Below are 20,811 nucleotides of genomic sequence, written 5' to 3' on the forward strand. Positions count from 1 at the left end.
CCAGTGCTATTGCAGAATAAGTATGCAAGCTACAATCTCTCCTGAAAGCATACAACATGAAAACTGGAGGACAAAGTTGGCCTGTTGTGAACATATGCATAGTTATCCTGAAGCCAGATGTATGTATGTGGTTTCTTAGCTTGGCTTTCTTTAAAATGAGTGACTGGAAAACTGTACTGTAGTTATAAGTATGATTACTTTAGAGAAGCCATACAGGGAAGGCATCCCAATTTTCCAGAGCACTTTTCATCAAGACATCCTGACCCGCTTTTGAAAATGCGGTGTCCTTTGTCACATAAATAACTTTGCATGTGTTCTTTTCAAGTACTAACATTTGCACACAAATGACAATCAACTGCATGCACAAGTGTTAATATTTGAAAACTGCAAACAAAAAGAATGCTGAAAGCAGTCCATTTAAAAATCACGCGCGCACACACACACACACTCACAAGTTACAGTATATAAACTTAGAGTCTACCTGAGTGGACTCTAAGTGCACTTATAAAGCAGAAAATAGCTCTCTTCTCCTACCACCTATTTTATTTTATTTTAATGTGGGCGGGGGGGAGGAGGTTGGATGCCTTGAAGGTTATTTTTCCTTTATGATTAAATCTTTCACCCATTCAAATGCTACCCTCATTGAAGGCAATGGGAGTTTTGCCATGACTTCCCGTGAAAGTGGGATTTGGCCACAAACATCCCTCAACACTGATCTCCCTGAGTAAAAATCTCTGGAAACTACTTTTTGGAGATTGAACAATTGTATGGAAGTAATTCTGTGCAATGAGAAATTCATACTCAATGAAACACCTCCCAACTCCAGAAGGGAGAATAGTCAATGTGTGTATTAAATATTAGTTACTGATCTCTAAATCCTAAGCAAGGTATGGGACCAGTGGGTGAAAGGAAGTAGGGAGGAAACAGTTGATTCTGGTACTTCATATGCTCTCACTGTCTACAAATCTATAGGTGTGTATGGTGTTTTTCACACAGATACAAGTCAACATAGAAGGTAGCATATTTCCCTTTAACTTAGAATATTTTTAAGAAAAGTGTTTGAGACATTTTAACATACAAATAGCCCAGCTTAAATATTCATAGCACTACATTAAAACTGTATGATGATAAATAATAAAGCTTAGTATAGTCTAAACTTAGGTATGTTGTTGTATTACAGCACATACATCAGTCTAGGCTACAGATTGTTCTGATAGACTAGAGTAAAGGCTGAAGTTGAGACACTGCAATACCTTAGATCAATTTCCTTGCTTTTATGCATTTAATCATAAGATTTTATTACTCATTCAATTCCTCACGTGTCTGTTTATGGCACCTGTATAAACAGCTCAGGCATCATAGTCTGCTTGAGCAACAGCATAAAGTATCATCACTCCAAAGATAATACTATGGTGGTGGGGGGAGAAGACAATTTACTAAGAATACTGAACATTTTAAAATGAAATATTAAATCATATGAGGAGATAGTACTGGGTATAAAGATGCTCCTGTTTCGGTTCTGAGAATACAATGTAAGATTATCACCGCTAACAAATAGAGATGAATGAGCTCCTAGAGTAGAATTTAAATCTGGGCCGGTCTGACAGTTTTAATTACTTCTAATTATCATTCACAGAAAAAAAATCTTTGCCATCGATAAATTTTATTTTGTTGCCTGAAGAAAGGTACGGTATGCATTTGTCATTGACAGATATATGTAGAAACATTCTTAGTTACCCTGGCTGATCACTGAACTTTTATTTGAAATCAGCATGTCTCCTGGATAAACTTTACACATACTCCAAAGCAAATCATATAAAGAAACGACAGAGAAAAAGAGGCCAATAGGACTTGGTTATCACTGCACCAGATTGTGATACCCTTACTTATGTTGAGTAGTACCTTACACCACAAGTCAGTTCACTGAAGTCAATGAGACTACTTGGAAAGTAACACACGCCTCATGCAAGTAAAGTGCATCACAATCTGGGGTAATCTGGGGCAGATGTGGTAATTAAAGACCACAAGTCTCTTGTGTCTTCTGAAAATGGCTAAAGGAATCTTTGCTGCTAGAGCTATTAGAAGGTGTATAACAGGAGCAGTTAATACATGGACTGCAGGCCAAATCTGGACGACAGATGCCTTTGAATGGACCCCAAAATCTTTTTATTTACTTATCATCATTACTGTTGTTGTTTTTTATTATTTTCTCGAGAGTCTGGACCTTGACTATACCAAGAAATTTGGCCCGTGACAAAAAATAATTGACTACCTTGGTATATATGATCATTTATGCTTATCCTAAGCAGAAAACTGGAGGAGGCAGCTTCCCATTCAGGACTGAGTCAGATACACCTAAGTACAGTTCCCTACTTGAAAAAAATATTTATTTATTTTTTTAAAATGTTGGCAATTCCTCTTGCTACCACTTGTTGGGTGGGGTCTCAAATAGTAATTATTAAAGCTGATTTTAGTTTATGTAGGGGACTAGGAAGAGTGTTGTTTTTCTTATTGCAAAATAGCAAGTATCACAATGTAATTACTTACATTATTTTAATGGTCATCATACCCAAAACATGTTAAGGTGCTTGAAATATTTCAGTACATTGCTAAACAAAGAATTTGCACTTGCTTTGTAGTCTGTGGAAGATTTACTTTAGAAAGTTCCAAGCATTGAGAAACTTGCACAAATCTTGTTCAAACACACAACATGCTTAAATGAAATCAGTGTAAAACAAACATCCTAGACTTTCAAATGTCGTGAAGTTTTTGCTCAGTTGAGCTCATTCTACAGCCAACACACATACAAATGCTCTGTTTTATACTCTATCATTCAGCAAAAACAACAAGGAGTCCTTGTGGCACCTTACAGACTAACAAACTAACTATTTGTTAGTCTCTAAGGTTCCACAAGGACTCCTCATTGTTTTTGCTGATACAGACTAACATGGCTACCACTCTGAAACCTATCATTCAGCAGTACAGCTAAACATGAAAGGCTACAGAATACTGTCTTCCCCATACAGTATTAGAAGGGAGCAATTCCCACACACACGCACACACCTGGAAGCTGAGGTTGAGCAACAGCAGCTGTATTTTTATCTAGATTTATAACAGTTACATGCAACCTTCCAGAGCGCCAAGCGCTTTTACAATAATTAGAATTCACAATAATTAAAGTAGAGTTGTCAAGTCAGTACTGTAGAGTCCTTGACGAGAGAATGGAAAGCTCTCAATACCAGCCAAAGTGCTCAAAGTTAAAAAATAACAATGGAAAAAATAAAATATCACATTTCATGGTCATTTTGTGTTTTTTAAAAGAAACAGTTTGTGAGCACACGTGCCCATGTCGCAGCACCCGCTACTAGTCTCAGGCATTTCTGCAGCTCCTGCCCCCGTTTCCCATCTCCCCAGAGTTCCTCAATACACAACCAAGGCCTGAGTCATACAATAGCACCCCTTCTTTGGGACTAGCTTATTAACATACAATAACTTAAAGACAATCTTTCTCTACCCTGCCTCTTGCTGGGTGCACATGTCCTGGGTCTGGCTGCTTCAAAACATAGTATCTCATTCCAGTCTCCCACCAGGCACAGCTTCTCCTTTCTGGGCAGGGTGACCAGATGTCCTGATTTTATAGGGACAGTCCCAATTTTTGGGTCTTTTTCTTATATAGGCTCCTACTACCCCCACCCCCATCCTGATTTTTCACACTTGCTGTCTGGTCACTCTATTTCTGAGGCCTGTCTTCAATTGTCCCCAGTTAAACACCAAATCTCACACTCTCTTGCTGCTTCACCCATCCCCCTTTAGAGTCACAGGGTTACCTTGGCTCCCTATTCTGGGTCTGAAATCTCTAAACTTTCAGGCTGCTCCTTTCTGAAGACATACCAGACTTCCTCTCTCACAAGCTCAGCCCCAGCTCAGCCAGCTGGTCATGGGCTGGCTCCAGCAGCACTCCCCCACTGCTCCTGACCCTGGCCATTTTTCCTCTCCTAGGAGGCTCTCAAGACCCTTATGAAACCCAGGTGCCTTTCTTTTAATCACTCAGGTGATCAGTCCAGGAGTACTGGCCCCAGCTCCCTCTTAAAGGGCCAGACACCCTGTGACAGTCAATTTAACATTTTCTATGAAATCTGTAAAAAATCATAAAAATACATCCCAGTAATCACTTGCATTTATATAGCAAAAACCATCATTAATGTTTATAGGGATTTACCCATTTCTGAAAGGTAGTCTCTTCCAGGGTGGAATATGGAAGTCCTGAGTAGTAAAAAACCTCAGTTTTACACAATGGAAGTGATTAGAGGCATGTAAGTACTTCCATAAAATGGAGAAGTTTCTGAAGATGTCTATTTGACAGACAGGAGACAGTCCAAAAATAATTGGTTAATTCAGAGCCGATGGAAACTCACTTTGAATGGGGGAGGGGAGGCAGGGGCTACCATTTGCGACTGGGGGTATGCAGCAAGGAGTCCAGGGTGCAGAGGAAGCTCAGGCAGTGCCCAGGGCTCTGGGTAGGGTCTTCCCTTGACCTTGGAGACATACAGTAGGCTGAGAAAGTGGAATGGCCAGGACAGTTACAGCAGCAAAGCATCCCCACGCCGGGCACCCAGAAGAGCCATGCATCTGGCTCCCTGCTTTGTTGCTGCTTTTACACAATTGGCAGCGGCTCCTGCCCTTGAGAGGAAACAACCTCCTTCTACCCCCAGTGCCCAAAATGACACAGCTCTGCTCAGTCACTGCTTCCCCAGCTCTGAGGGGGCAGGGCTAGAGAAGGAAGACTGCCTTATCTCACACCTTCCCCAGGTACAGAGGATATATTGTTGGGAAGAAAATAGATCAGCCCCCATAATATATACATCGTGGTGGCACTAGGCCCCCCTGCCCACTCCCTGGTTCCACTGCCCCAGATCAACTGGCCAGTCAAATACTGTCAAAATCAACAAAAATGGTCAGATACTTTAAAGCACTAATTTATCAGAACAGTAACGACAGTAACAAAAAAGAGTAAGAGACTTTATTGTTTCCAACAGGCTTAGCCTTAGACAGATACTTATGCTTAATTACAAAAGCCAGGTTACTTAATTGAGTTATTTTAACTTAGAAAAAAGTAAAATGATGTTCTAAAAAAATTGAAAGAATGGCACCATGAGCCAATCAAAGAGGTGGGCTGCCGCTACATCAGGGCATTCTTTTTGCACTATCTGACAATATTTTGCCGTGGTCAACTAGGCAGACAATTGACAAGCTTGTCAAGCCTAGGATTATGAATGCTTGATTTTACAACACTAATGCTCTTTGAATGTATTTTTTTATGTAATTTTCTAATTTAAAAGGGAAAAAAAAAAAAAGAAACCCAGACCCAGAAATTCTCTCTTGTGGAACCAGCTTGGGTCATCAGCAGAGTTTGGACTACGAGATCCACAGCTCAGACACACTACCACTTGAGATAATGGAGTAACTGGTAGCAGCAGTAGACGGTCATCCTCTCTATGAACCAACAACTAAGAGGGAAGGAGGCATACATTTTGCCGCTGGTTTTCACAGCTATTTATTTACAGCCGAGGAATGTAGAGACTCAAGACTCTTGGGTTCAATTCCAGGTTTTGGAAAGGAGTGTGCTATAGTAATTACAGACCTTGCTGCTCCTTTGCCCCCTGTATCTCTCTCCTCATACCTCTAATTCCTCTCCACCCCACCCTAGCTCCTGGTCTCCCTTCCACTTTGCACATTGCACCCCCAGATACCCGAGTCCTGCCCTTTCTCCTAGCTCTTCTCCTATATACCATCCAACCTCTTCCCTCCCACTGACTTATGTTTCCCCCCACCCCATCCTCACCCCTTCACTCCTCCCCAGCCTCTGCAATACAACCCTCCTTCTCACTCCCTTCATATACAAGTCAGGTTATCTCCACCTCCTTCTCCATACTACCTGGGCTCCAGGACAAGAGGGAGGAAGGATTGTAACAGAGCACAGGAGAAACAGTCTTTGCGTTCTCAATTCTAGGGCCAGCATCACAGCAGTCTCCAGCAGCCAGGAGGAGCAACTGCAGGAAAGAAGTCTCTGCACCCCAGGATGGAGCATGATCAGTGCAAATGGCATCTTCAGAGAATTTAGTTATCAACATTGACAATCATTTACTGACCACATGTAAAGAATTTTTTTTCTCATAACTTTGCCCAATTTAGATGAATTTTCATGCAGAGAACAAAAATAGCACCCCTGACACCAGCACAGCCACTCTCTCCTCCCCAAACAGTGCCAAATGTCAAGCCCTTTTTCCCCAGCAGGGAGGTATTAGAACTTGGTGAAACAGTTTAAAGATTTTTTTTTTTTTTTTTAAGATGCCAAATCAATTTATTTTTCTCTAATCTCATTCCTACAAATGGCTGAGCCATTTTAGGTGAAAATTTTTCCAAAAAAATTATGCCTATGGTAGACATCCAGAATAGGAAATTTAGCCCAACTTATCCTTTGGCAAAGCTATAAGCAACTAAAAACAGGTTCTTATAATGGAAAACGTTAGGCAACCTTATCTATATCCAGCACTGCCAACTCCATCTATAATAATGACTAGTAGAGAAAGTAAATTGGGATGCTCTTATTCCTCACAGGGCGCTTTTTTCTTTGACCCCCTCCTTTTTCTGCTCTACACTTTTTCGGGGGTGGTGTCATTCACTCACACTATTTCAACTACCATTTCTAAATTAATAGCTTGTAAATCTCTCCATCCACGCACACCCGCCTGACCTCTCTCCATACAATACCACTTCTCCTCTGTAGATCTCTCTACAGCAAATTTAAGTTAGGACTGTCAAGCGATTAAAAAAAATGAATCGCGATTAATCACACTGTTAAATAATAGAATACTATTAAAATATTTTTTGATTTTTTCTACATTTTAAAATATATTGATTTTAGTTACAACACAGAATACAAAGTGTACAGCTCTCACTTTATATTTATTTCTGATTACAAATATTTGCACTGTAAAAAACAAAAGATAGTATTTTTCAAGTACTATAGTGAAATCTCTTTATCATGAAAATTGAACTTACAAATATAGAATTATGTACAAAAAAACTGCATTCAAAAATAAAACAATGTAAAACTTTAGAGCCTATAAGTCCAATCAGTCCTATTTCTTGTTCAGCCAATCACTCAGACAAACAAGTTTGTTTACATTTGCAGGAGATAATGCTGCCTGCGTCTTGTTCAAAATGTCACCTGAAAGTGAGAACAGGTGTTTTCATGGCACTTTTGTAGCTGGCATCACAAGATATTTACATGCCAGATGTGCTAAAGATTCATATGTCCCTTCATGCTTCAACCATCATTCCAGAAGACATGTGTCCACGCTGATAACAGGTTCTGCTCGATAACAATCCAAAGCATTGTGAACCAATGCATGTTCATTTTCATCCTCTGAGTCAGGTGCCACAAGCAGAAGGTTGATTTTCTTTTTTGGTGGTTTGGGTACTGTAGTTTCCGCATAGGAGTGTTGCTCTTTAAGGCTTCTGAAAGCATGCGCCACACCTCATTCCTCTCAAATTTTGGAAGACTCTTCAGATTCTTAAACCTTGAGTCGAGTGCTGTAGCTATTTTTAGAAACCTAATATTGGTACCTTTTTTGCATTTTGTCAAATCTGCAGTGAAAGTGTTCTTAAAACGAATAACATGTGCTGAGTCATCATCAGAGAATACTATAACATGAGATATATGGCAGAATACAGGTAAAACAGAGCAGGAGACATACAATTCTCCCCCAAGGAGTTCAGTCACAAATTTAATTAACACATTTTTTTAACGAGTGCCATCAGCATGGAAGCATGTCCTCTGGAATGGTGGCCGAAGCATGAAAGAGCATATGAATGTTTAGAATATCTGGCATGCAAATACCTTGCAATGCCTGCTACAAAAATCCCATGTGAATGCCTGTTCTCACTTTCAGATAACATTTTAAATAAGAAGTGGGCAGCACTATCTCCCATAAATGTAAACAAACTTGTCTGTCTTAGTGACTGGCTGAACAAGTAGTAGGACGGAGTGTACTTGTAGATTCTAAAGTTTCACATTGTTTTGTTTTTGAGTGCAGTTATGTAACAAAAAATAGACATTTGTAAGTTGCACTTTCACGATAAAGAGTTTGCACTACAGTACCAGTATACAGTGAATTGAAAAATACTATTTCTTTTGTTTATCATTTTTACAGTGCAAATATTTGTAATAAAAATAATATAAAGTGAGCAGTGTACACTTTGTATTGTGTTGTATTAGAAATCAATATATTTGAAAATGCAGAAAAAAATCCAAAAATATTTAATAAATTTCAATTGGTATTCATTGTTTGACAGTGCAAATAACACTGCGATTAATCACGATTAATTTTTAAAATAATTAATAATTTTTTGAGTTAATCGTGTGAGTTAACTGCGATTAATCAACAGCCCTAATTTAAGCTTAATGTGATCAAAGCTGAACTCCTTATCTTCCCTCCCAACCTCTCTCTACTACACCAATGCTTTGTCACCACCACCACCATCCTCTGTCACTCAGGCCCATAACCTGGAGATCACGTTTGACTCCTCCTCCTCCCTTGCCTCACACATCCAGGCTACATCAAAATCCTGATGTTTTTGTCTCCATAACAACTAAAATCCATTTTTTTTCTCTCTCTCTCTCTCTCTCTCTCTCCCTCCCTCTATTCCTACAGCTAAAACGCCTCCATCCCCTCAACATCTTACATCTTTATCCAGCCTCTCCTGGAAGAGAGTTGAAATTGGAGTATCTATGGGAATTCATCTATTGAACTCAACAACAGGTCCCCAACACACCCTGAACTCTTCTGTAAGTGAAGCAAGTACATCTCTTGCACGTATTTTGTATGTAATTCACCTACTCCAAGAATCTGTTCTGTCATATGCAACTGTTCAAGAACAATGCTGACGGAACTTGTGATCAGACTCTCATGGTCAACAAGGCCCAGAGAAGTCAGAAGGAGCTGGGGCAAAGTCACAGAAGATGCTGTGCAGAATCTCTGGGTCCCACTGTAATCTTTGTCCACCTCAGTATTTTCTGAATGATCTTGCCCAGAGGAAAAAGGGGAAGAGTTCAAGTTACCTAAAGTGCCACAGATGTGACCACTTGAAAATTAGAAAGTTGCATCATCAGCCTACATCAAAATAAATAAATACCACTGATGCTAATCTGAAACAAAATTAAATGCAAACATCTGAATTACACAAATGTATTTTTATATATGTACACAACAATGGTACGGCAATTTTACAAAAATAAATACAATTAAAACTGCTAAACAGATAAAGCTTATATGCAATAGCTATATTTTAACATTTGATAATTTTTCAACTTTTTCAAGAATTACATCTATAGACATTCAGAATCATTCAAAAACATTTTGATGTGGAACATTAATAGCAATACATCATTTTAGAGTAAAAAAATGCCTAAATTATCTCTGTTATCACAAGACAATATCCACTGAATATTATTTTAGGCTGCATAGCTTTAATTCACATCCTAAATTAATTTTAGCATTAGTCCTAATTTATGAAGATAAGGAACTAGGTTATTCTCCTCCTCATTGTATGGATGTTAACAACATTGTCTATACTAACAGAATAGAAGAGCAAAATAAATTATAAATCTAAATATTTAAAAAGTGAAGACTACATAAAACAAAATTCCAGAAGGTCAAGGGCTCAGGAACAGAGGTAGAAAGAGTATGGAATGCAAGAAACAAAATATACACTGACAAAACATATGGTGCATTTAGAAAAATTAGTCAAACATTTTTAAATAGGTTAGTATTTCCTTAAATTTAATTTATGTTGTCAAACTGCATAACTGTGCATGTACTGAACATGGTAATGGGATCTGGAAAAATCACTCTTTAGATTATGAACTAAATTGGATTTTTACCCCCTCATAATAAACAATATGAACATTCTATGAGCATTCTAATTCAGATTATCATTATATTTATGTGGTGTCTACTTATCCTGAATATAATTTATTCAGATATAAAGATCTAAATGCTGACCTGCATATAAACATACTGGTTGAGTATGGTTCACAGAAAAGATGCAGCAGTTTTGTATCAGAGGTAGTCTTAGAACAAAGAACCTCAGAGACAGGATATATAACAAGACATACTCAAACAAATTGCTAGAGGCTTTTAAAAGTAGTATACATTTCATCTAATTTTCCACCAGTGTTTTGTCATGTGGTACACATCGTACAATCAACAAAAGTAGAGAGAAATGGTAAAAATAAAACATATATGCCTAATATATTCCAGAATTATGCACAATTCATTTGTAAATTTAGCCTTTTTACAAAAGAATCCTTAAATAAAACAGAAAAAAAATCACTCCCATATATATGAAGCACAGTTTAAGCCAAACATCACTGACCAATCAAAATTAGTGAATGCACTGCATCTCTCTGCAGTGAAGAGAAGCGACAAGGTAGGCTGTCATTCTGCAAAAGCTGTCCATAGTAAGCTTTCCTCTGAGAAGTATTGCTGTTCCTTTTTAGAAAGGCTGAATCTAAATGTTGTCTCTGGAGACAAGAAGCCTTCAGTATGTTAAATTACTTTCATTATGTATTTTCAGATGCTTATTGATTCTACAATAGGACGAGTGGGAGACTGCAGCAGCCTCTAAAGCAGCACTACATGTTGTATACATTAGCAGTATGCTGAAACAATGGCACAACACAGGCACAAATTTTCATTAAGGTCATTTTTTGAAGAGATGCTTATGACCCTCTTTCCCCTGTACTCTGCTAACAAGTGAACAAAATGAATCCCTCAAAACCGGAACTGCTTCATCTGCATCGAGAACTGATCAAATCCTTAGTGGAGGTAAGATATGTTCCTTATTATGATATTCAGCAAAAGCAGTGTTTAACAAACATATCTGAAGGAAAAAAGATGTCAGGTTCAACTTAAATTGAGCTTTTATCTTGTATTTCTTGCTTGACAATACTAATATTTTTCATTAAAAAAGTACAATTGTTGAAAAATGTTATTTTCTAAGGATACATTGTGGAATATTTAGAACTGTTTTGTTCATATAACGTAAAAACAGTGCAGCTTAAGCTATAACAGTATTGCTAAAAATCCTTAATGCAGTCAGAAGATTCTTCTCAACACCATTTCCAAATATTGAGTCACATATGTTGTGAATGTATTCAAGTACTCCTTGAAAGACCATAGATAGTCTGCATTTTCTGGTATACTTATTGCTTTTTGAAGGTTGAGTTACGTGACTAATCTCTGACTTATTCATGGGGGGGGGGAAATGTTAGTTTTTGCAACTACCTTTTGTGTTACCCTAAAAACATTTAAATAATCTACATACTTCACCCAATGGAAATGTACTTGTAAAAATTTATTTGCACAATATTTTATATTCAAAGCAAGGAAATTCAAGGCCATGTGCAAATTAAACAAATGTATTCCCCATGAAGCAACTGAGGGTCAGTTAAATTAGTCATATGAAGGCAAGAGGACACATAGTACGTGTAAGCTAGTTGCTCACAAGACCTGTAAAAATCATATTTTCTAGCTGCATTAGTAGATACTATCTTTTTGCCCAGTAATTTTTACTTCAACTCTTGGCTTTTAACTCCACATTTAATATTTGCAAAATATGTAATCCATCCAACATATTTAATTTTAATAAGATGAAAAAGAGGGAAAGATTTTATTAGGAAATAGTGAAAATATGCTCACTGATTTTATATATCTTCTATAGGAATCAATTTTAGAGATCCATTTTGATTTACACATATTGCATAATTTTAATCAAATGATACCTTATACATATATTCCTGAATAACTTAACTGAAAAATTATTAGACGCAGCCCTATTTTTAACCTTTTTTTTTTTTTTTCTCTTTTTCCTCACAAGGGCATGCAGCATCTAATTCAGTTTTACTACTGACAATATGAAGAATGCAATTGACTGGGCATCTTTCTAGCTGTCTGATCTACAAGCTGCAGGATGTACTTATAATATATAGTCTTAAGAAATAAAGGAATTAGAATAAAACCATGGAACAGGTTCTATTTCTACGTAAGTCTTTAACACTTCAACAATATACATAGAAGATTAGCACATCTGCTCATATTTTCATGAAAAGAAGATTAATATAATGGTTTATTCCTAAAACAAAATGGTGAGCATTTCTTAAAAAGGGATTTATAATTTAAAACCAGATTTACGGAAACTACTGATTCAAGAAGAAACAATGAAACATGAATTCCCAAAAGGAGAATGTGCATACTTCATCAGCAAGCTAAACAAGGCTTTAATCAAGCTTTTCCTACACTACATATTAAGTCACTTCTTTGTCATAATGACTAATGGATATTTTTTCTCTGAATTTTATGACCTTTTATGTATTCTCCTTTAATGAAAATAAACCAAATTAAGCAGTCCATGGTTTCCAGCAAAGCACATGAACTGGATTTTACAATGTAAAACAACTTATGTGACAAAGCCATCACTCTAAAGTAATGAGAAGTATTATAAAACCAAATGTGCAATTGTAACTAAAGGATGCCTAAATATATTTTTGAAGCCAGAAATTGGATGTCTCTTTTTATTTTCATTTATCCTGGAAAATAAAAATAAGCTGCCATGAGATGCAAAGGGGGAAAGAATTTAATGTCACTTAAAAGAAGTTTTATTTTTATTGGTGGCTTTAGAAAGCAGAACAAACAATATGCACTGGTCTCTAGAAATATTTCAGGAAATTAAGTCCTTTTGTTCAATCACAAAATCGTGCTCCTGAAGCGTTGGAAAAAAAAAAAAAAGGAAACATTCTGCAAGGGATGAAATAGAGCACAGCTACAACTCAGCTGCCAGGTGAAATGCATGTCAAAATTCTGTCAGTGACACCATGTATCAATTTATGACAAGCTGCTACAGTGAGCTGAAAGGCCCTTGAGGCAACAGAAAACAGGTAGGTCAGAAGCTGCATGCACCCAACCTCTGTTTGACATTTACAAGGGAACAGAGCACTGTTCTTGAGATGTATTTTGTTAATTATCTTCCTATCTTGACATTTCTGCTTTTATTTAACTGCAAATCTATCTGATGTGACAAAGACCTGATGCTTAATCTGTTTGTTAGTAAAATCTGGCACATTTAAAATTTTCCATTTTCACGAGCTTTCAGTTAGCTTATTCTTACAGTTAAGACCATTGCTTGTTTTAGCAGAAATGACTCTAATCTTCTTCTGGCTTTTACCAGTTCAAGAGAATTCAATTTATCAAGTAACGCATTTGGAATCGTTTCCGTAATATATCCATAGCTAATAAGACCACATACACAGAGGAAATAGTACTGTCCTGAAGCTATTTATAAACTTTCTTGAGGTTGCATAAAGTGAAAGTTGAACAAAGCTTTTGAAATATTTCTTGTTTCATTGCACACCTGAGGCTCATTCAAATTTTTTGTTTTTAAAAAGGCATGTAAAGTAGCTCTTGATGCATACAAAGAATCTTCATTATAAAAAGTTTGCAATTAACAGTACTGCACTATTGTGGCTTCTCAGAACTGTAGATAAATGTATTTGCATATTACATCTAGAGTGTGCATAATTCATACTTGCATTAAAAAAGCAACTCATTTTTATTCTCCTTAATGCCTTCCATTTACTGTATTTAGAGAAGAACAATGGTCTCCATTTAAATTAATCCTTATACCAAATATATTTTCATTTTAATTTTGGAAGTGCTCAAAATTCCAAGTACCACCACGCCAAAAGAAAAAAAAAAATCCTTCCTTCCGTAGTTTATTTTATTTATTAATTTTGTTATAAAGCCATGGCTAGTTTTATACGCTGGTTAAGAACATAAATGGTACAATGGCAGGCCTCTTAAGCAGATACTAAATTTCAATTTATTAGCATTTGTAAGCCACAGAAGGTGTGGCCATAACATTAAAAAAAAAAAAAAAATCACACAGCAGTGATTAATGCTACATCACTGAGCCTTATTGCCTCAAAGCAGAGATAAACTTTCATTTCATGATGTAAAAAACAAACATAATACAAACAATCCTGTTGTGTCTGTCTCCTTAATTCCATCATCTAATTAGATTACAAATATAAATATGTTACTAAATACTCCTGATACAAACAAGTCCATAAATCAAAGAGATAGTATTTCACCAATGTGGCTAATAGTAAAAGTATTTATATTTCCTGAAGTAAATATTTAAATCAGCATATGGAAATGCGATGCTTTGAAAATCTACTTCATTACAGCTGAATAGTTTAAATGTAATTTTACAGTTGAAGTTATATATACAGTGACTTATAATATGAAAATATACATGCACATATAAATATACATATGCACGCAGGCACACGTATATAATATATGTACACACAAAATTCTGAAAGAAAATTTAATGTATAAACATTTTAAAGTTTTATAAAATTTCAATGAACTCTGGAATTGCAAATCTTCTGTCAATCGCATTTTTACAAAAAAAGTTTTCAAAAGAAGGAGGTAAACAAACCTATGGAAGAGAAGATCTATTAAGTGATATTTCAATGGTTTATAAGCGACTCCCCTTCATTTTTCTGACCTCGTTTTTCCTAAAAAGGTTTTTTAACATTACTTTATGTACTAAGTTTTAAATACATACGGACATTCTTTTAAAATGGCCCTAGACATGATAAAACGCAATGTACTAGTATAGTTTGTTCTACCACACGTGTCCTTTGTGAGAACCACATCATAAACAAGGCCTTGTTTCTGTAAACAAAGGCTTTTAACAAGTTTTTGGGATTTTTTTTACAATCATGTTTTGTTTTAAAAGTTGATGTTGTTCTAGATCCTCAGATTTCTTAGCCCAAATCATGCACAGATCTAAATATATAAATGATTAGATTTTGATAGAATGAAATACCCGTTTTTCTGTATTTATCTAAAATGATTTTAAAAAAGTGTCAGAATCAAATATAAAACTATTTTCTCTCACCTTTTAGGACAAAAACAACTGCAACAAAAGAATGTGCTTCTCTCCCATTCTGGAAGGCAACATGCAGTCTGAATCTAACATTACAGTTCGAGATGCCATTGATGACATCAACACCAATATGTACCGAGCATTGTCATATCCATTAAGCTTTCAAGTTTCTCTCACTGGATTTCTGATGTTAGAAATTGTGTTGGGACTTGGCAGCAACCTCACGGTGTTGGTACTTTACTGCATGAAATCCAACTTAATCAATTCTGTCAGTAACATTATTACAATGAACCTTCATGTACTTGATGTAATAATTTGTGTGGGATGTATTCCTCTAACTATAGTTATCCTTCTGCTTTCACTGGAGAGTAACAGTGCTCTAATTTGCTGCTTCCATGAGGCTTGTGTTTCTTTTGCAAGTGTTGCGACCGCAATCAACGTTTTTGCTATCACTTTGGACCGATATGATATCTCTGTAAAACCTGCAAATCGAATTCTGACATTGGGAAGGGCTGTGATGTTAATGACATCAATATGGATTGTCTCTCTTTTCTCCTTCCTGATTCCCTTCATTGAAGTCAATTTTTTCAGTCTTCAAAGTGCAAGTACTTGGGAAAATAAAACTCTTTTGTGTGTCAGTGTAAATGAATACCACACTGAACTGGGAATGTACTACCATCTCCTAGTACAAATTCCAATATTTTTCTTCACCGTTATAGTAATGCTAATTACATACACCAAAATACTCCAGGCTCTTAATATTCGAATAGGCACAAGATTTACAACAGGGCAAAAGAAAAAAGCCAGAAAGAAAAAGACTATTTCTTTGACCACACAACACGAGACTACTGATGTGTCACAAAGCAGTGGTGGGAGAAATGTAGTCTTTGGCGTAAGGACTTCAGTTTCAGTAATAATTGCCCTACGGCGAGCTGTAAAACGACATCGTGAACGACGGGAAAGACAAAAGAGAGTCTTCAGAATGTCCCTGTTGATTATTTCAACGTTTCTTCTCTGTTGGACACCCATTTCTGTTTTAAACACTACAATTTTATGTCTGGGCCCAAGTGACCTTTTGGTAAAGCTGAGATTATGTTTTCTAGTTATGGCATACGGAACAACTATATTTCACCCTCTACTTTATGCATTCACTAGGCAAAAATTTCAGAAGGTCCTGAAAAGTAAAATGAAAAAACGAGTCGTTTCAATAGTGGAAGCAGATCCCATGCCGAATAATGCTGTAATACATAACTCATGGATAGAACCTAAAAGGAACAAACAGATTACTTTTGAAGACAATGAAGTAAGGCAGAAATGTTTAGTACCTCAGGTTGTCACTGACTAGATTTCAGTGAAGTATTCACCAAATCATCCAAGAGGAAATATATGAACAAACTGTAGAAAATACTGCCAAATAAGGGAAACTTTTTAAATATTGGCTAGACTGTAAATTTTCTATATATATAAGGCCTTGTATATTCAATTTCTTCATTACTTAATATACATGTTGCATGGCAGTTTGTTAGAGTAATATCGTGTATATTTGTCAAAAAGATATTAATGTAAGTCATATTTTCTAAAAAATAAATAGCCTTAAAGCAGTGTACACTTTTAAAAACAAACATTTGTATGCCTGATTCTCTGTAAATATAAAAATATTTTTAAATAAGCCTTCCACTCCAGAAATACTTCATTTTCCAACAACATGCGAGATTAACAACTTGCACGATATAATATTTTAATTCTTATCTGTGGGCTCTGTTCTTCAGAAATAATCTGCAGCTTTGTGAAATCTGGAGATTTTGACTCCACGTTCAGATGACCTATTCATCTAGCCTGTAATGGCTCAGTGTGCACAACTGAAGCACATCCCTCAATTAACAAGGACTAAAACTATTAAATTTTGGCAGTGGAAGCAATATTTTAAAGTAGAAGTTAGTCCAGAAATGGAAGAATAATTTTTAATGCAAAAAAGTTCTTATGTATACAAAAATTGTTTTTCTTTGTTTCCATACAATAATCCACACATCTTTGAATAATCCCATTCCCACCTCTCCTTCCACTGAAGGAAAGAAGATTAATTCAGGGCCCTGGAAGTAAAATGCAGTGAAATGGGGAAAATCCTGTGTTCCAAGGTTGCCCAATAAATAAATAAATCAAAAACAGTTTATACAGAATTTGTTAGTCTGTTAGCGTTAAAGATTGATGTGATTTATTAGCTGGCCCTCCAAAATGTGAGGATCTCCAGGGGAGTCGCTACATATACAGTCAAATGTCTCAATTAAGCAGGATAGCATACTTTTCTCCTCCCTAACTTTTCTAGTATCCGGTCTCTAGCATCCAGCACTGTCCAGTCCTGATCACACAGTCATCTTGCCACACATCTATCTAAGACAGCTGCCCTACAGCTGTGGTAATATTCCTGGATCTACTTTTACTGTCATTATGCACTTGTACAGTTCCATTTCTCCTCCCTCCCTTTTCTCCGTCATCTTCAATCATCTCTTCAACTAACATCCAGATTTAAGAACCAAGAAACTGATAGAAGATTTCATCATATCTGGCACCAAATGCAAAAGTTAAGTATCTTGCTAATCAGATTGGTATAGTTGAAGGCTATTTGCTATCCCAAGCTCTGAAGCCAGAAATTTGGAAGGAATAGCGCCCAGATGCATCCCCTTGATTTGATAATGTTCCAGCAATTAACTTCAAATGTATTAAGGAAAAGAAAAATCTATTTTACTTTTATTGTAGTATAATCACCTCTAAATGTGTATGAATTGCTCCCATTAACATAAGAATAACTCCTAATAATTAGTGTTAATGCAAGTTCCATGCATAAAAGGCAGAATATCCCCTCAACATGAGAGATTTTCTCTCTTGCAATATTGCGTATTTTCTTTTACCGAAAACTAACATGCACCTGGATGTATTCAAATGTACAGCGTAATATAAAAATCACTAAAAAACTCGCTTTAAAGAAATCCAAGGCTATTTTCTCTCTAATTCGTAACCTATCATACTTGCGTTGAGAGAGCTTAACTTCCTTTAGCAAAGTCCTGATGCACTCAGCCCAAGAACCAGCATGGAGACAGTTAGAAATCCATCCTCTTACTCCTTAAAGATCAACCACTTACAACAGATAGAACTTTCTCTAGGGAGGTTCTTTACATAAACTTTTCACATTTGTTTGAATAATATTCGAGCAGCTTTGGTATAAAAGCCAGCACATTACCACTCACTGTACTGGGCTGCACCCACTTAAAGGCCAAGTTTCATCCAAACTCATTACTTATCTGTCACCTAGAATGCTAAGTAAAAATCTACTTCTTATCCAAAACCAAATACAATAGCTCAGATTTTATGTACACCTATAGAGAGCCACAAAAAGTTGTACGAATATTTTAAAATGCCTCTTTTTAATTTTCTGGAAGAAAACTATCATTTTAAAGTCACAATGTTCCTTCTTTTTGCAGATTACATCTTTCCACTCCTGCTACATCTAGCTATCTTGTACGCTCAAATATATGAAAGGGAGGGAAGGGGACACTATTAAAATGTTAATATCACAACATGGTTTCTTACACTCAAATTATTTAAAAATATCTTAAGACGTAATGTGTATTTTAAAAACTTGCAATCATCTGAATATATAAATAAGTCTGTAATATCCCACGGACATATGGTGGAATTAAAACAGTTGTAAGAAAAGTTTTCACTTTCAAACGTACAAAGGGTTATTGACACTTTCAGAGTGCACTCTTTTTTTAAAGCTCAAATACTTTAGAGCTCATTCATCATAAAGACAGCGTCAATGAACCGGAAAATGTCTTACCGATAATTTCCCTTTTTCTAGCAGCATCTCCCACAATTCTTGATGTCTGGGCTGCTCTGGGCATTCTTGCAACTCATGGAGGTAGATTAGCATTTTGGTGCCACCCACTGGCCATGCCCCCTCTGCTTCCACTTGTGGCCAGATGAGTTATTTCAAAATTGTAAAAACTTGTATAACAATATTAGTAACAAATACTTCAGGGGTAACTGACCAACGAAGTTTAGTGGACCACAACAGGGGGAAAAAAAAAAGTCACAAGGTAAAAATCCCACTCAGCATCTGACCTTTTGGCTCTTGAGCTAGTTAGGGTGGGTAGAATTGTGGAAGATGCATAAAAGAAATTATCAGTAAAAAAATTTCCATTCTACAGCCCAGCATCTTCCACAGTTCTTGAAGTTCTGGGAAGTAGAGAGCAATGAACAGATATAGGGAAGGTTATAGAGAAGGTGGGAAGAAAAGGAAAACGGCATCCCTTCTCATTTATAACATTTGTTCAAAAGGCAAAAACCATTTCCCAATCACGGCCTGCACTAACTTCCTGCAATAAGACGCCTCTGCAGAGGACAGGAAATCTACCTTGCAGTGCTTGATCAGGTGGTTGCCTTACATGTTTCCACTATGGATGCACTAGTTCTTTCTGCCCATGAAGTCACCAGGGATCACGTTGAGCGTGCCCTGATCCCTTAAGGAACCAGAATCCCCAATGTCTTGTAGGCTTCTTCAATACATAGTCTAATTCACCTAGTAATGGATGACTTGGAAGCTCTGGGTCCTTGGCATTTCCGGAGGAAGGATACGAACAGGGCACCCGATCTCCGAGTAGACTTTGTACATTTGAATCTAAAGCATGCCACTTCTCCTTGGTGGCCTGGGACAGAAAAAAGGGAGACCGACCTCTGGGGAAGCATGGAGGAAAGAGTTCACCTCTGGGATATACAATTCTGGAGTTCTGAGCACCACCTTGTCCTAATGAAACACACAGAAAAGCTCCTGCATAGGAAGCACTGACAGCTCCAAAACTCACCTGGCAGATGTGATGGCAATCAGAAAGCAAGACACTGATGTGAATGGTTCAAAAAGAGGTGGTTCATCAGGGCTCTCGGTACAAATGGCAGTCCCACTTGGGAAAGAGAGGCCTGATTGCTGGTTTGACTAATCAGACTGCTCTAAGGAATCAGGCTATGTGGGGGGAAGGGAGAGGGGTATTCTGCCAAAGAACTCATGGATCCTGTGACCATCATGCTACAAAGGGCAGACACCTGATATGCAATGGTGCTAGGTTGGGGACCTCTGTCCAAGCCTTCTTGGAGAAATTTCAAGATCGCAGAAATCAAGGAATTCTGGCTATTTGCTTCATGTTCCTGGCACCAGCACAGAACTTGGTCCAAACAGAGGAGTATGCATTCAAGGTCAATACTCTTCTAGAATGCATTCTGATGACTTTGGAGGCCAGACCCAACAACACTAGCACTTCCCTTTTAACAGCCAGGCTGTCAGATGGTTCTGATCCAGATGAAGAAGAGGACCATGTAAGAGGATGTCCTGTCTCTTTGGGAGCGGTACTGGAGGTCCTATTTCAGCTCAATTATGTCCAAAACCCAGGCTCTCCTTGGCCAATGTGGGGTTACCAATATTATCGTCACCTGTTCATTTTATTTTCTGGACTACCTTCCCTAATGATAGGAAGATTGTAAACACACAGAGGAGGCCCTGAGGACATCAGTGTGATAGTGCATCTGTCCCCCCTTGGATTCGGGGTCCACCTCCCTGCTGAAGTACTGTGGTCTCTCCACGTTCAAGTGATTCATGAATAGATTGGTTGAGGGCAAGCCGAATAACTGGATGATTAACTTAAAAGCCTTCCTGATGCAGGCAACACTCAGTTATTCATCTTGATCAATCGGAGCAAGATCAGTAGGAGCTGCCCTGAGGGATACATGAGAATGTACTATCCATCC

At 37.1% G+C, this 20,811-nt stretch overlaps 2 protein-coding genes across 2 annotated transcripts in view; one reads left to right on the forward strand and one right to left on the reverse strand.

Annotated features, from left to right (window-relative positions):
• COG5 (component of oligomeric golgi complex 5) overlaps positions 1-20,811 on the reverse strand; it is a 330,757-nt gene that overhangs the window by 260,380 nt on the left and 49,566 nt on the right. The window lies entirely within an intron of this gene.
• GPR22 (G protein-coupled receptor 22) lies at positions 12,960-16,363 on the forward strand. The gene is made up of 2 exons (XM_026648689.1): positions 12,960-13,000; positions 15,038-16,363. The coding sequence occupies exon 2, from the start codon at positions 15,062-15,064 to the stop codon at positions 16,361-16,363; it is 1,302 nt and encodes a 433-aa protein (XP_026504474.1). The 5' UTR covers positions 12,960-13,000; positions 15,038-15,061.

This window comes from Terrapene carolina, unplaced genomic scaffold (genome assembly GCF_002925995.2).
Source record: "Terrapene carolina triunguis isolate 2854851 unplaced genomic scaffold, T_m_triunguis-2.0 Scaffold68, whole genome shotgun sequence".
Taxonomy (NCBI): domain Eukaryota; kingdom Metazoa; phylum Chordata; order Testudines; family Emydidae; genus Terrapene; species Terrapene triunguis.

Coding starts and splice junctions, on each gene's coding strand:
- GPR22 (XM_026648689.1), top strand. CDS start 15,062: ATGTGCTTCTCTCCCATTCTGGAAGGCAACATGCAGTCTGAATCTAAC.